General features: G+C 39.1%; 1 protein-coding gene across 5 annotated transcripts in view; it reads left to right on the top strand.

Annotated features, from left to right (window-relative positions):
- NFIA (nuclear factor I A) overlaps positions 1-12,343 on the top strand; it is a 366,953-nt gene that overhangs the window by 249,322 nt on the left and 105,288 nt on the right. For all 5 annotated transcript variants that reach the window (XM_079776638.1, XM_079776639.1, XM_079776636.1 and 2 more), the window contains exon 5: positions 9,701-9,818. In XM_079776638.1, coding sequence (XP_079632764.1) covers positions 9,701-9,818 — 118 coding nt within the window. The remainder of the gene's footprint in view (positions 1-9,700; positions 9,819-12,343) is intronic.

Genomic DNA, 12,343 nt, shown 5'->3' with positions numbered 1-12,343 from the left:
AACAAGCTCGTGACATCAGCAGGTTTATCAGTCAGTGTCACGCACCAAGCCCAGGCCTTCCTGTTGCACTCATATTCCCACAGCCTTCCCGGTCAGAGCTGGCAGTGAGACTTCTCATGGCAGGATTTAGGGGGCCTGTTGTTCTGTTCTTAGCTAAAGCTGCTGCTAAATTTACCAAACTATGAACATTTTTATTGTAAAAATTTGACTCAGGCAGAAGCAGAAAACATAACACCTTGATGTAAATACTAATTTGTTATCATGATCAGTATTTGTGTGTTCATCTCTTTCTAATCTTTCCTAGGTAACTGGTTGGTTATGCTGCCTATGTATAATATATTATATATGTTATATAAAATCTATATACAAGATGGCAGCATGAGATCATAAAACAGTCCAGGATATAGGGTTGGTAATTTAGCCCCACCACTTATTAACTATATGACTTTGGGCAATATGTATCCCTTGTCAGCTATGTTCTCCTCATAGGTAACAATCATTCATTCATTCAACAAATATTTATTAAGTGCTAACTGTGTGCTTGGCCTAAGTCTGAGTGTTAGAAATAGGAACACCTCTCAGGGGTGTTTTGAGGATTAAGCGAGAGAATGTCAAGTATCCAGCATATAGTAGATACTCAGTGGTAAACTGTTATGATTACTATTGAGCAAGGCCTCTGTCCCTGATCTCTCACTGTGTGCTCAGAGCTGATTCTTGAGCTAACCACACTATCAGAAAATCTATTAAAAATGTGTGTGTCTGTATGTATTTTGTATGTGTATAAATTAAGAAGGACCAGTTTTAGAATTTATGTTCAAAAAAATCAATTTATTAGAAGAACTATCATAGTGACTCCTTCAGAATTAATAACTCTGGTAGAATAAGAACATGCCAATATTACATCTAATTCATCTGCTTTAGGAAGCCAGAACATTCTTACTCCTCAAGTTTTCAGCCAAAGCCTATGCTTCTGCTTTATTCTGGAATTTTTCTCTTCATGGGTATCTAATGGATAACAAGATGTTAAAATTCTCAATCTAACACATAAATAACTTTTGAAGTGATCTAACCACATCGTGGTCTCTTAAATTATGAACATCAAAATTCCCTGTGGTCCAGCCAGTGTGACTCAGTGGTTGAATGTCAACCCATGAACAAAGAGGTCGCGGTTCAATTCCAGTTCAGGGCACATGCCAGGATTGTGGGCTCAATCCCCAGTAGGGGGCATGGAGGAGGCAGTCAGTTGATGATTCTCTCGCATCATTGATGTTTCTATCTCTCTCTTTTTCTCCCTTCCTCTCTCTGAAATCAATTTAAAAAAATTCCCTATGAGTAACTAGAGTTCATTACTGACAAAGTCGTTTTTAGTTATCCTTTATTTATGCACTCATAAACTTCAATATTTTTAAGAACAGATATTCATGTCTAGTATATAATACTAGAGAACTAAAAGACATTTTTTTAGGATTTCTAAAAGCCTGACAGAAATCTTAATCACCCCACAACAAGACCACAGCTATTACTGAAATTTGGGCTAGACTGTATTATCATAGCTACCTCGACTCCAAAGACTGTGGTAGGTGACTTTGTAGGCATCCCTGGGATTAAGTTGGTAGAGTCCATGCTTCTTAGCAAAGCCACGCATTACGTCAAATGCTGGAACTGAGTTAATCTAGTATATGATTAATGTGAGTACATATTAGGATTTTTCAATAGATGGAAGAGAAAAAATTGAACAGTTATAGGTGAAATTTTTGAGAATTATTATTGTAGACAGTTGGATGTGTAGGTTGTTGGGGTAGGGCTCTGTTGATGTAGTTTGGTTTCCTGATAGCTAATGGTCAGATAGTCCCAGTGCACTCTTGGTTAAGGGGCTTATGTTTAGAAGCCCTTCCCTGGTTTATAGATCATTGTGGTGAAAAGACCTCTTAGGCCATCAAATCCATCCCCTGTCAGGGAAGACTTAATCCCATGGCCGCGGCTGCATCAGATACTAAGCGGGTACCACATTTGACCTCAACCAAAAGCTAAGATGAGAGGATACTCTAAAATGCAGAAAATCAATTTCAGTCCCAAAGGCAGAAGCCACTAATGCAGGAGATCCGTCAGCATTGCTCACCCCCCGTGGATGGCTCTGCTAGACCCAGCGCCAGGCCCTTTATCCAGGGAAGCACTGGCAGACATTTGTAACTCCAAAGACCTATAAAAGGAGGAGGACGAGACCCAGCTTTGCCAGCTAAGTGGTAGGTGACAATATTCTTCTATTTAAATCTTGTTGAATTCCTCTCCCCAGTAATTGATGACAAAGGAAGAATAGAGAGACCAGAAATGTAGGTTTTTTACCTTTGTTTCTTTGGGCAGATAGAGTTATCTGGGTTCAAATCCCTGCTCTGCCACTTATTTAGCTGTGTGATCTTGATTGTGTTACTTAACCTCACAGCTAATTTTCTCATTTGTCAATGAGAATAATAAAGATAGATATTTCATAGAGATGCAGCAAGGAAGAAACTCAGGTAAAAACCTCGCACATTGACTGCACATAATAAGTGCTCAATAAATATTACTTGTTAGCTGTTTTTCATTAGCAAGCTCATATAATTTTAGTTTAATTCAGTAAATATTTGTTGCATGTAAATATATGAAGCATCCTGCACTGGGTGCTAAGGAGAATAGAGAAATAAGTAGGGAATAGTTCTTTCTTTATAGAGTAAGATCTAAGTTTCTTGAGATCTAAGACTGAGCTTTCTTTAAAGTGCCTGAACACATTTACTTTACAAACTGAACTCACAGTAATTATTTATAAAAAATAAATGATCTTCATGGTTCAGAATTGGAGGAAGATAGTATCAGTGATCTGATCCTATTTTAGCAAAAGGAAAACTTTTTTTAAGAAGCAAAAATTTCACTGTTTACCTCATACACACACACACACACATTTTGTAAGTTATGTCCACAAAACATGGTTGTATAAAAACGGTGATCTCTCTGTGTTAGCAGATACCTTTGATGGGGTTAAACCATTCCACTGGCTTTTGGCACCTAATGCCACATTTTAAAAAAGCATTGCTTGAATCTTACAATAGCAGGGAAGTTCATTTTCACATAGAGGGGAATCCTGGTTTTAGTTCAGTGCCTTTCTTTTATGTTTCCATTCTGGAAAACCATCCCCCTAGCCTGCATTTGGTCAGACCTTTCAGAAAGCAAGGGTCAAAAAAGGAGATCAGCACATGGTTTACAGGCCAGAAATCTGCTTGGCAAAGGAGTTGCTGAAGTCTGTGGCGTACGAGCTGCAGAGAATGTACCTTTATGATTGATTTCCATTGAAGTCAGACTGACTGCAGTGTGGTCATTTTTCTAACCCGTAACTGCTCACACTGCAGCAGTCTGCTATCTGCAGGATGTCTGAATTATAACAGTCTATGTCCGTGTTACCTCTTACACAAATTACTTACACTGGTTTCTTTTTCCATGCAAATTCATCAGTTTTACAGCCCCTCGTAGGCACAGTCAGGAAACTCTGGCCAGAAGCACAAATTGATAAAAATGAGTTAATTTGACTACATTTACTATTTTTTTCTTTCTGAAAGCCCCCCTCTCACAGGCAGTATTGAGGAAGTATATTATGGTAAAAGGAAGATAACAAAGGAGTTGAATTTTTTGCCATAAATTACTTTCCAAGATAATTCCTTTTAACAGCAATTCCAGATTTGCTTGAGTTTTCATAGCATTGTGCATTTAACAACTGTGCCTTTGATAGTAAGAAGAACAAGTATTTTCCCATGTTCTCTCCTTTTGTGCAGTGACATGGACTTTCTTACAAAGTCTTTGCCACTAGAATGTAAAACAACACGAAATTGTGCTGGGCCCATGGAACTGTGTGCTATTGTTGGACCTTAACCTACCCCCACAAACTCCCACTGTAATAAAGTACAAGTTCCCAAAGCCTCCGTGAGTACATAGATTATGTAATCTGGGGATAAAATAGCCCTCTTTATTTTTTGATTGTTATTTTATAAGTTGGAAATTGAGTGCTAAATCCTGATAGTCTTTTTTGGGGGAGGGGGTACCTATGGGCCATTATTTCTTAGTCTTTAGTTGCCATGAAAATTTGAAAGAAGCGTCAACTATGATTATTAATCTATAAAATGTAAACCTCATAAGGGCAGGATTTTTATATACTTTGCCCACCAATGGATCTCAAGCATCTGGAACAGTGCCTGGCCCATTAAAAGTGCCCCATAAATATCTGTTGCATGTCATTGAACGCAGCCTCACAGAGGATATGTGCCATCAGCAATCAGCTGGCCACACTGGTCATTTAGTCAGTGCTGCCCGCCGATTCCTGTTGAACAAGTTGTAAACTCATTGCACTCTCATCTCCCAGGAAGAGTAGTTTGAAAATTTGGATAGAATTTTTTTTCCATCATCCTCTCTTTCCAACAATACAAGCCTGAGCAGATTGTCTCTGGTGGATGGCAGAAGTTCAATAACCACAACCTTGTCCAACTACTAATGTGTATAGAAGAGCAGGTCATTAAGAGGGTTGGCTACTAAAGTAACCCCTTTCTTCCAATAGCCCGCATTACTATAATGATTCCTTAATAGCAAGCCATTTATTAAGAAATGACACAAAGACTACATTCTACTCATGACAGGGAAGGGGGAGGGGGATGACTTAGAAATAACATTGGAAGAAACAAAAGTTAACCTTTGGAGAAAAATTCTACAGTGGAACCAAATCCACACAAAATTCAGGTTAGAGTAATTGCAATATTGCTTAAGAAAGTTGAGCAGTCAGTCCTCCTATGTGTATTTATGGATTTCTAAGTTTCATTTTGTATTACTTAAAGTTTGGGGGTATAAGTGGAGAGAGGGTAATTATCTACTCTTTTTAATTCAGAGCATATTTATTGATCATCAGCAGTGTATACAGAACTGTAGTGAACTGTTTAGGAACACAAAGGAGGCTATGGGATTAGTCATCTGGTATAACCCTTTGACTTTGTGAACTATGAAAGTTACTTAACCTCTTCCTGCTACAGTTCCTGCCTGTTGTGAGGATTACATGGAATGATGTATTTAAAGCTCTTAGCCCAGTGTCTGGCCCATAAAGGATACTTAATAAATGTCAGCCTGTTATTAGGATGGTATTGGGCATAGCAGTGGGTGGTGGTGGAAGTGGTATCTAATAAAAATGATAATCTTTATCATTATTATTAGAATTATGAAGTTCAAAGAGTTTAATGACTTAACCAAGTCACATAGGTTATTGGCAGGGCTGGGACTCTAGCTAGTCGCTCCCAGGCCCAGTCCAGCACCTTTTTTATGCCCTAGGCCAGTGATCGGCAAACTCATTAGTCAACAGAGCCAAATATCAACAGTACAACGATTGAAATTTCTTTTGAGAGCCAAATTTTTTAAACTTAAACTTCTTCTAATGCTATTTCTTCAAAATAGACTCGCCCAGGCTGTGGTATTTTGTGGAAGAGCCACACTCAAGGTGCCAAAGAGCTGCATGTGGCTCGCGAGCCACAGTTTGCTGACCACGGCCCTAGGGCAGTGGTCGCCAACCGGTGGTCTGTGGATCACTGGTGGTCCATGAGGTCCAAAAGGTTAGCGACCACTGCCCTAGGGTGTCTATCTTTATAGCCCTCAAAATGTACTAGGTCTAGTTGGGGAGAAAATGTTATGTGTGAGATCATTAAAGAATGATAAGGCCTATGGTCAAGTACAGATGGAGCAAAATCAGGCTTCACAATATATAGAACAGGCAGGAAGCATTGTGATTGGTCCAGTCCTGCCTTCGCATCCCCATGTTTGACTAGCAGTGGCCCTGTGTAATCTCTGTAACACTCCAGAAGGCAGTTAGTCATGAGCTTCAGAGCTCAGCATGGCATCCTAGGCAGACATTGGACGAGTCATCTCACCCTTGAAAACTTTTAGTTTCCTAATTTGCAGGATTTGTTACCAGTATTAGCTAAGAAGCACATTATATGAGTTATATATATTTCATGGGTATTTTACATTTGTTAAAATAATATGATCATTTGCTTATTGATACCCTTTCATAGTGCACAATTGGAAACAGTCTTTTATACATGTGCACTCTCCTGGAAGAGGTGAAATATCCATTGTAAAAACTCTGTTTCCTTTCTTGACAGCATTGTTTAGGCCTCTATTCCCTCTTGCCAGAACCTAAATCAACCTACCAACTGATTTCTCCACCTCCAGAGTCTCAGTCCTCTTTCTTGTATTCTGTATACTGTTGTCATATTGCCATTCTTCAGATGCAACAATTATCCTTTCTCTACTCACAAACTGTCATGGATCCCACAAATCATTTTATATCCTGTCTCCAAACTTACCCACATGCTTTGTCATTTGCCCAGAGACCCTCTCCTATCTCCTTCTCTGCCTCTTTAAATCCTAACCATCCTTGAAGGCTTACTTTAATTGCTAACTCTTTCTGAAATCAACTCTTGTTCTGATCCCACAAGCCAGTGTGATCCATTACTCCTTTGAACTTTCCTAACACAGACCTTTTGTTTCCCCTTTGAGATGGAACCCATTCAACATTGCATTAGATATTCAGGTATTATTTTCATTCTACTAGGTTGTAAACCCTGCAGGGACAAAGACGTTATACGCCTTTTTATCATCTTAAGTTTAAGGTAAATATTGTATGTGAAAATCAAGGTGGTGGGGAGGAAGAGCAGAGTTTTCAGGGTCAGACATACTTGAATCTTACTGCTGGTTCTCCTTCATTCCTCGTTACAGGGCTTAGTTCTTCTCAACCAAAAAATATACTTTCCAGAAAAGGTTATTTTGAGTATTAAGTTAGATGTAATAAAGTACTTATCAAAACATGGCCCTACCAGTACTCAGAAAAGCCTGCTGAAAGCCCACAGTCTCTTCCTGTCCAGTTCACAGACCCTGAGAATACCTACCCCTTTTGCAGGGATATGTGGTCAGTGCCCCCTCTCCTTAGATATGAGGCTTTCTCTTTGGCTGTCCCAGGATCACTGAATCAAAATCCATTCCGATAAACTGCCCTTCCATATGATACATACACACAGATGGACCAGGGGACGTTCCACACAAGCCTGCTTTGAAGAAGGCAGAGTTTGGGTGTGTGTGTTATTAGGATTATTTAACCCAGGTTGTGAAACCCATTCTCATTTCAGAAATTTAGTGAGGTTTTAAAATTCAAGACACACATAATCAGTTTGCCAAGCCCTGAAGTTACTCACCAGAAGTCCAACAGACACTATGGGAAGTGTCACAATGCTGCCAGGCCACCTGCTGCTCTTGGCTAGATGACAGCTACAGTGTACTGAGTGGTTCACAGGAAGTAAACATACGGGCAAGTTAGGGAACATTTCTGTGGGCTTAATTATTTTTTAAGCTTTCCGAGAGGTAGAGCACTATATTTACATGCGTATTTTTCTTCCTTCACCTGTTCTGTCTCCCTTGACATTTTAAAAAGATAATCAAAGTAAAAGATACTTTTCCAGGGAAGAACATGATAGATAAAGTGTTAGTTACAAGTGCAGCTGGATGTTCATGGTGAGGGAGAGGGCCTCAGACTCTGCCTCTCAGTGCCCTCAAGCCTGTTCCACCCTCACCTTGCTGTCTTTTCTTCCAAGAGGGGGAGCATGGGCTCCTGAGGTTCCCTACGTGCTGAGGAGGGAAGCAGCTGCTCCATCCAGCTAAGGCCTCAACCCCATCCTGAAACTTGTGAAGGAAATTTAAGTTCAGACCATGACACTGATCATCCTTTCCCATCTTCTTCAGTTAATGAGAAATGTGAATCTCGGAGCTCCACGAAGGCACAGCCATTAATAAGTACCTATTATATACCAAGCTGCTAGTATGTAATGAGATGATGGGTGATCCAGACCCATGAAGGAATAATCAGCCCCCATAAAATATAAAATATTATGAAATAAAAGGGGGAAACATGCAGACAAATTTAATATAAAAAGCAAATTAGGGAGTGACTAGCAGAATTATTAATCAGAACTCTGTTTACAAGTACAGTCAAGCCTAACGATTTGTTTTTTAACTAAAGGCTCTTCCTCCATGAGAGCCTGTCATTGAAAGATGTGTTTGAATTTCAGAAAGCATATGTGGGTTTCAGAGCTTTCCATCTCTTAGCCGTGACTGTTTTTATATAATAACAGTTATTATTAAGGTTTATCTATTGCTATTAATCAAACAACTAAGTGTTTCTTCTTAGGAATTGCTGTATCCCCTCACAGCCTTCCCTGATTCTATCATTTTATGAATGACCACAATTTCCCCAAGCAATAGTCCTGGGACTCATCTCATACCCCCCCTTTTCCATCATTACCAAACTTTAGAAGTCAACACATTTTGATTCTAACTTCTAAATAACTTACACCAGACTCGTCCATCCCATCCCTTGAATTTATCTTATTTGATTTCAATGACTCCACTGGCCTTTGTGGTTTTACTGTTTATAATTCTTCAATTGCCACCCTACTCCCCACTATATCTGTGCTCATGACATGGTGATGTTTCTAGATTACAAATGCAAATTTGATGGTAACCTTCTCCTACTTTATTGGTTCTCCTTTGACGAGGAATCAGTTCCATTTTACCAGTACTTACTGACTGCTTCCTGGTGTCAGGGTTTATATTAGATGACAATATAACCCCAATAGTCCCAAATTATATTCAAGTGTGATAAATGTACATATTGGTTTTGCTTTTCATAATCTTTCTAAAGAAGAGATTATTTGTACTAATATAGTTGCACCACTAATTTGACACAGAGTTGTGTTACAAAGATTGATATATGTTCTTTATTTATTTAGAAATGTATTATGCTACTACTGAAAACAAGGTATCTAGAGGATCTAGGACAAAAAAAATTACAGGGAATCACATCTCATACAAGAATCTACTCTGAAAATCAAATACAGTCAAAATTATCCTTAACAATCCCTTAAATCAAAGGTCGGAAAATTCTTCTACATAAATAGTTTCTGCTTTGTGAACCATATGTTTCCTGTTACAGCTGCTGGTCTCTGCTCTCATGGAGGGAAGCAGAGACAATACCTAAATGAATATGTGTGTGTGTGTGTGTGTGTGTGTGTGTTTTCCAATAAAACTTTATCTACAAAAACTGTGGTGCAGGGACCATAGTTTGAAGGCCCTGCCTAGTGAGAGGAATATTAAAGTCAGGGTGTTTGCAGGATGCTGAGATGACTCAGAGTTAGGGAGAAATCTCACATTTCTCATCACAAGAAATTAGAAAGATTAATTTGCAGTTCAGACCTAATTCCAAAATACAGATGAGCGAAAGCTGTAGGAATCAGACAAAATAGAAAAGCCCAGGGAATGTTTTGGCTGGTCATTGAAGAAAAGTTTCAGCCAAAAACATGGAGGTATTTTTGTTAAAAGAATCCAGAAACATTACAACCCTACTGATGATTTACCATTTAAAAAAGAGGAAAGGTACATTAGGGAAAAAAAATGTCTTCTGGTGGAGACTATTTTTATTGTCAACATTCTTTTGAGGTCAGAGTTTATTACTGATTTTTTTGGATAAGTTTACCCTATAAATTCAAAAATAAAATGTGTTAAATGCAATACTGAAATATACTCTCACTGATCTTTTATCCACAGAATTTAACTTACGTGAGTTTTCTTTTTCTTGTTTGTTTTATTCTAGCACCAATAGCTGCAGGAACTGGCCCCAATTTTTCTCTCTCAGATTTGGAAAGTTCTTCATACTACAGCATGAGTCCGGGAGCCATGAGGAGGTCTTTACCCAGCACATCCTCTACCAGGTAAGGTGGTTGATGGCTCTTAAAAAGGTCATGCTTCATAGTTACATGACTTGATTTTAATTCTAGGCCTGCTAGGTGCTTAGCAGTGTGCCTAAAGCAGTAGAAGGTATTAGGAGGTGGGTTCTGCCCCAACAGACTTTGAGACTCATTAGGAAGGGAAAGCAAATGCACATGCAGCAGAAACAGATAAACAGATAGATAGATAAATCATATGCACGCGCGCGCGCGCACACACACACACACACAAACACACACCAGACAGTAAAAAACAGTGAGCTAAATTATGTAACAAAGGATAAAAATAAAGAAGGTTTTATCCAAAAAGAGTGACTCATGCTCAGCGATAATGTTGGTTAGGGTTGGTGAGAAGAAAGGGAAAGGAATGCTGTTCTGTGTGGGGTGAAAACACTAGCAAAAGCATGGAGGAAGGATGGATGATGAATGTAGCATGTTCTCAGGAAATTAAGGACGAGGCTTGACTAGGGAAACGGATGTGTGTTTTGGCATGTTTAGCACAAATTTGACCCTGGTGAAACCAGTCCCAGTCCCCATGCCCACAGCACACACAGAAGAGCTCAGTCTCAGCTCTTCTCCTGCTGAGCCTCCAAAGGGCTCAAAATCCACTCTGTTGGAGCTGCCCTAAGAGATAAACCTCTTTGATAGCCTGGTGGGAGGTTATGAAAGTGAATGGGTCCTGTAGCAGGGTGACGCTGGATCACGAACCCCAGTGCACCTGGAGACCTCAAAAGAGTAAAGATGGAGGAGCACCACCAGATAACGATTACAGGGTGCTTGATCCCCTTGAAGTCACAAAGCCAAAATAAAAATGAAGCGGTTTTGCAAGATCCTGTTGTCTCTAGATAACCTGGACCAGCGAGAGAGGGATTAGGCATTAAACCCACAGTATTCTTTTACAAATTGGCTTTAGCATTGGACTGTGACAACAAAGAAAAGAATGGCACAGAACGATCCTTAATGTTTGTCTACTTGCAGAAAAACTTTGGACAAAGGCATATTCTTCCACAAGCGAGTACCAGTTTTATTGTTTGAAACAATGTCCCAATTTAGACATTTTCTTTGGTAGAGACTCATGCTTACCTTGACTTTATATTTTAATCATCATTACTTACAAAAAATCAGCTTAGTCATTACGAATACCTTGAAAGTAGTTAAAGAAACAGTTATTCTCTATATATAACCGCCAAATCCTGCCATCATCTTTCATGTTGCCTGAATGTTCCTACAGTTCACTGCAGTATCAGCTTCTCAGGAGAAAAAAAGTCTCAGATCCAAAGTCCATTTATAATAAAAGAATGAGATTGTGAACACATTCAGGTGCTAATGCATTTTGAGGATTTTGAATGTTTGCTGATGGAAGAAACATTGTGTGTAACTGTACTCAGTCAACATGAAAAAGCTTTGCAAACACTTGTGGGCAGCGATTAATTTAAAAGTTGACAGGCTGTTTGTTTTTCATATGTGTTCTGTGCATGTACCATGGATGTCCCAAACAGTGCTCCTCACCCCATCCCTTTGACTTCCCCAGCTGTTTTGTTGCCTTTTGTTGTGACTCGCTGAGGGGAAACCTGGTCATTAATGTCATTCTCATAGTCTGCAAATAACTAACCCTGATAAGGAGCTAATTATAAACAGCATCAGTAGTTAATAACTCAGTAATATGTTTGTTTTACTCTCATTAGACTCTCCTCAGATGATTTTTTTAAAACATTATTCTTTAAACATATAGACTCAGCAGAATTATCTTCGTACAGGTTAGAAAATGTACCCAAAAGAATACCCCAGATCTACATATAGAAAAGTTCACCAATCAATCATCTGTTTATGATGTGCAAATTTTCATTGGTCACCTGCTCTGTGAGCAGCAGTGTATTAGGTGCTTTACATACCTGATACAATTAATCTTCGTAATAATTTTATAATATAGACAGTGTGGCCATTTAACAGTGGATGAACCCAAAGTTCAGAGAAGTTAAGTAACTTGCCAAGGTCACAGACCTAGTAAATGGCAGAGTCTACTTTCAAATGCAGGTCTGTTGGATTTAATATGCTATTTTACACTGAACCTATTAAGAATGGGATTGACTCTTTCAGTTAGAAATAGTAGAGCATGAGCCCCCCAAAAGGAATATGTAGCAGCTCTACTTTTTCTGGACCCTTAGCCTTTGCTATCTTGAATTATTATTACCATATTTGAGGTATGTACAGGTCCTGTCTGCCCACCTGGACTGTATATCCCTTAGAGGACAGTAACTAACTCTTTAATTCAGCAACAGACATTATTAAGTACCAGGGATATTGTCCTTGTCACTGTAGATATAAAGTCAAGTAACAGGAGCTTTGCAATCTAGTGGTTAGAGACTGACAAGTAAATGGAAATTTTTAGTTCGGGGTACTACGAGGCGTTTGCAGTTTTGTGAGTCCAAGGTAAGGCTTCTTGGCTTTGCACAGAGTAGGGATTAAGCAAATATTTGGAATAAAGGTAATAGTCTTACCTTAATTTCTAG

Source organism: Cnephaeus nilssonii (assembly GCF_951640355.1).
Source record: "Cnephaeus nilssonii genome assembly, chromosome: 7".
Taxonomy (NCBI): domain Eukaryota; kingdom Metazoa; phylum Chordata; class Mammalia; order Chiroptera; family Vespertilionidae; genus Cnephaeus; species Cnephaeus nilssonii.
This window is presented reverse-complemented; position numbering and strand designations above follow the sequence as displayed.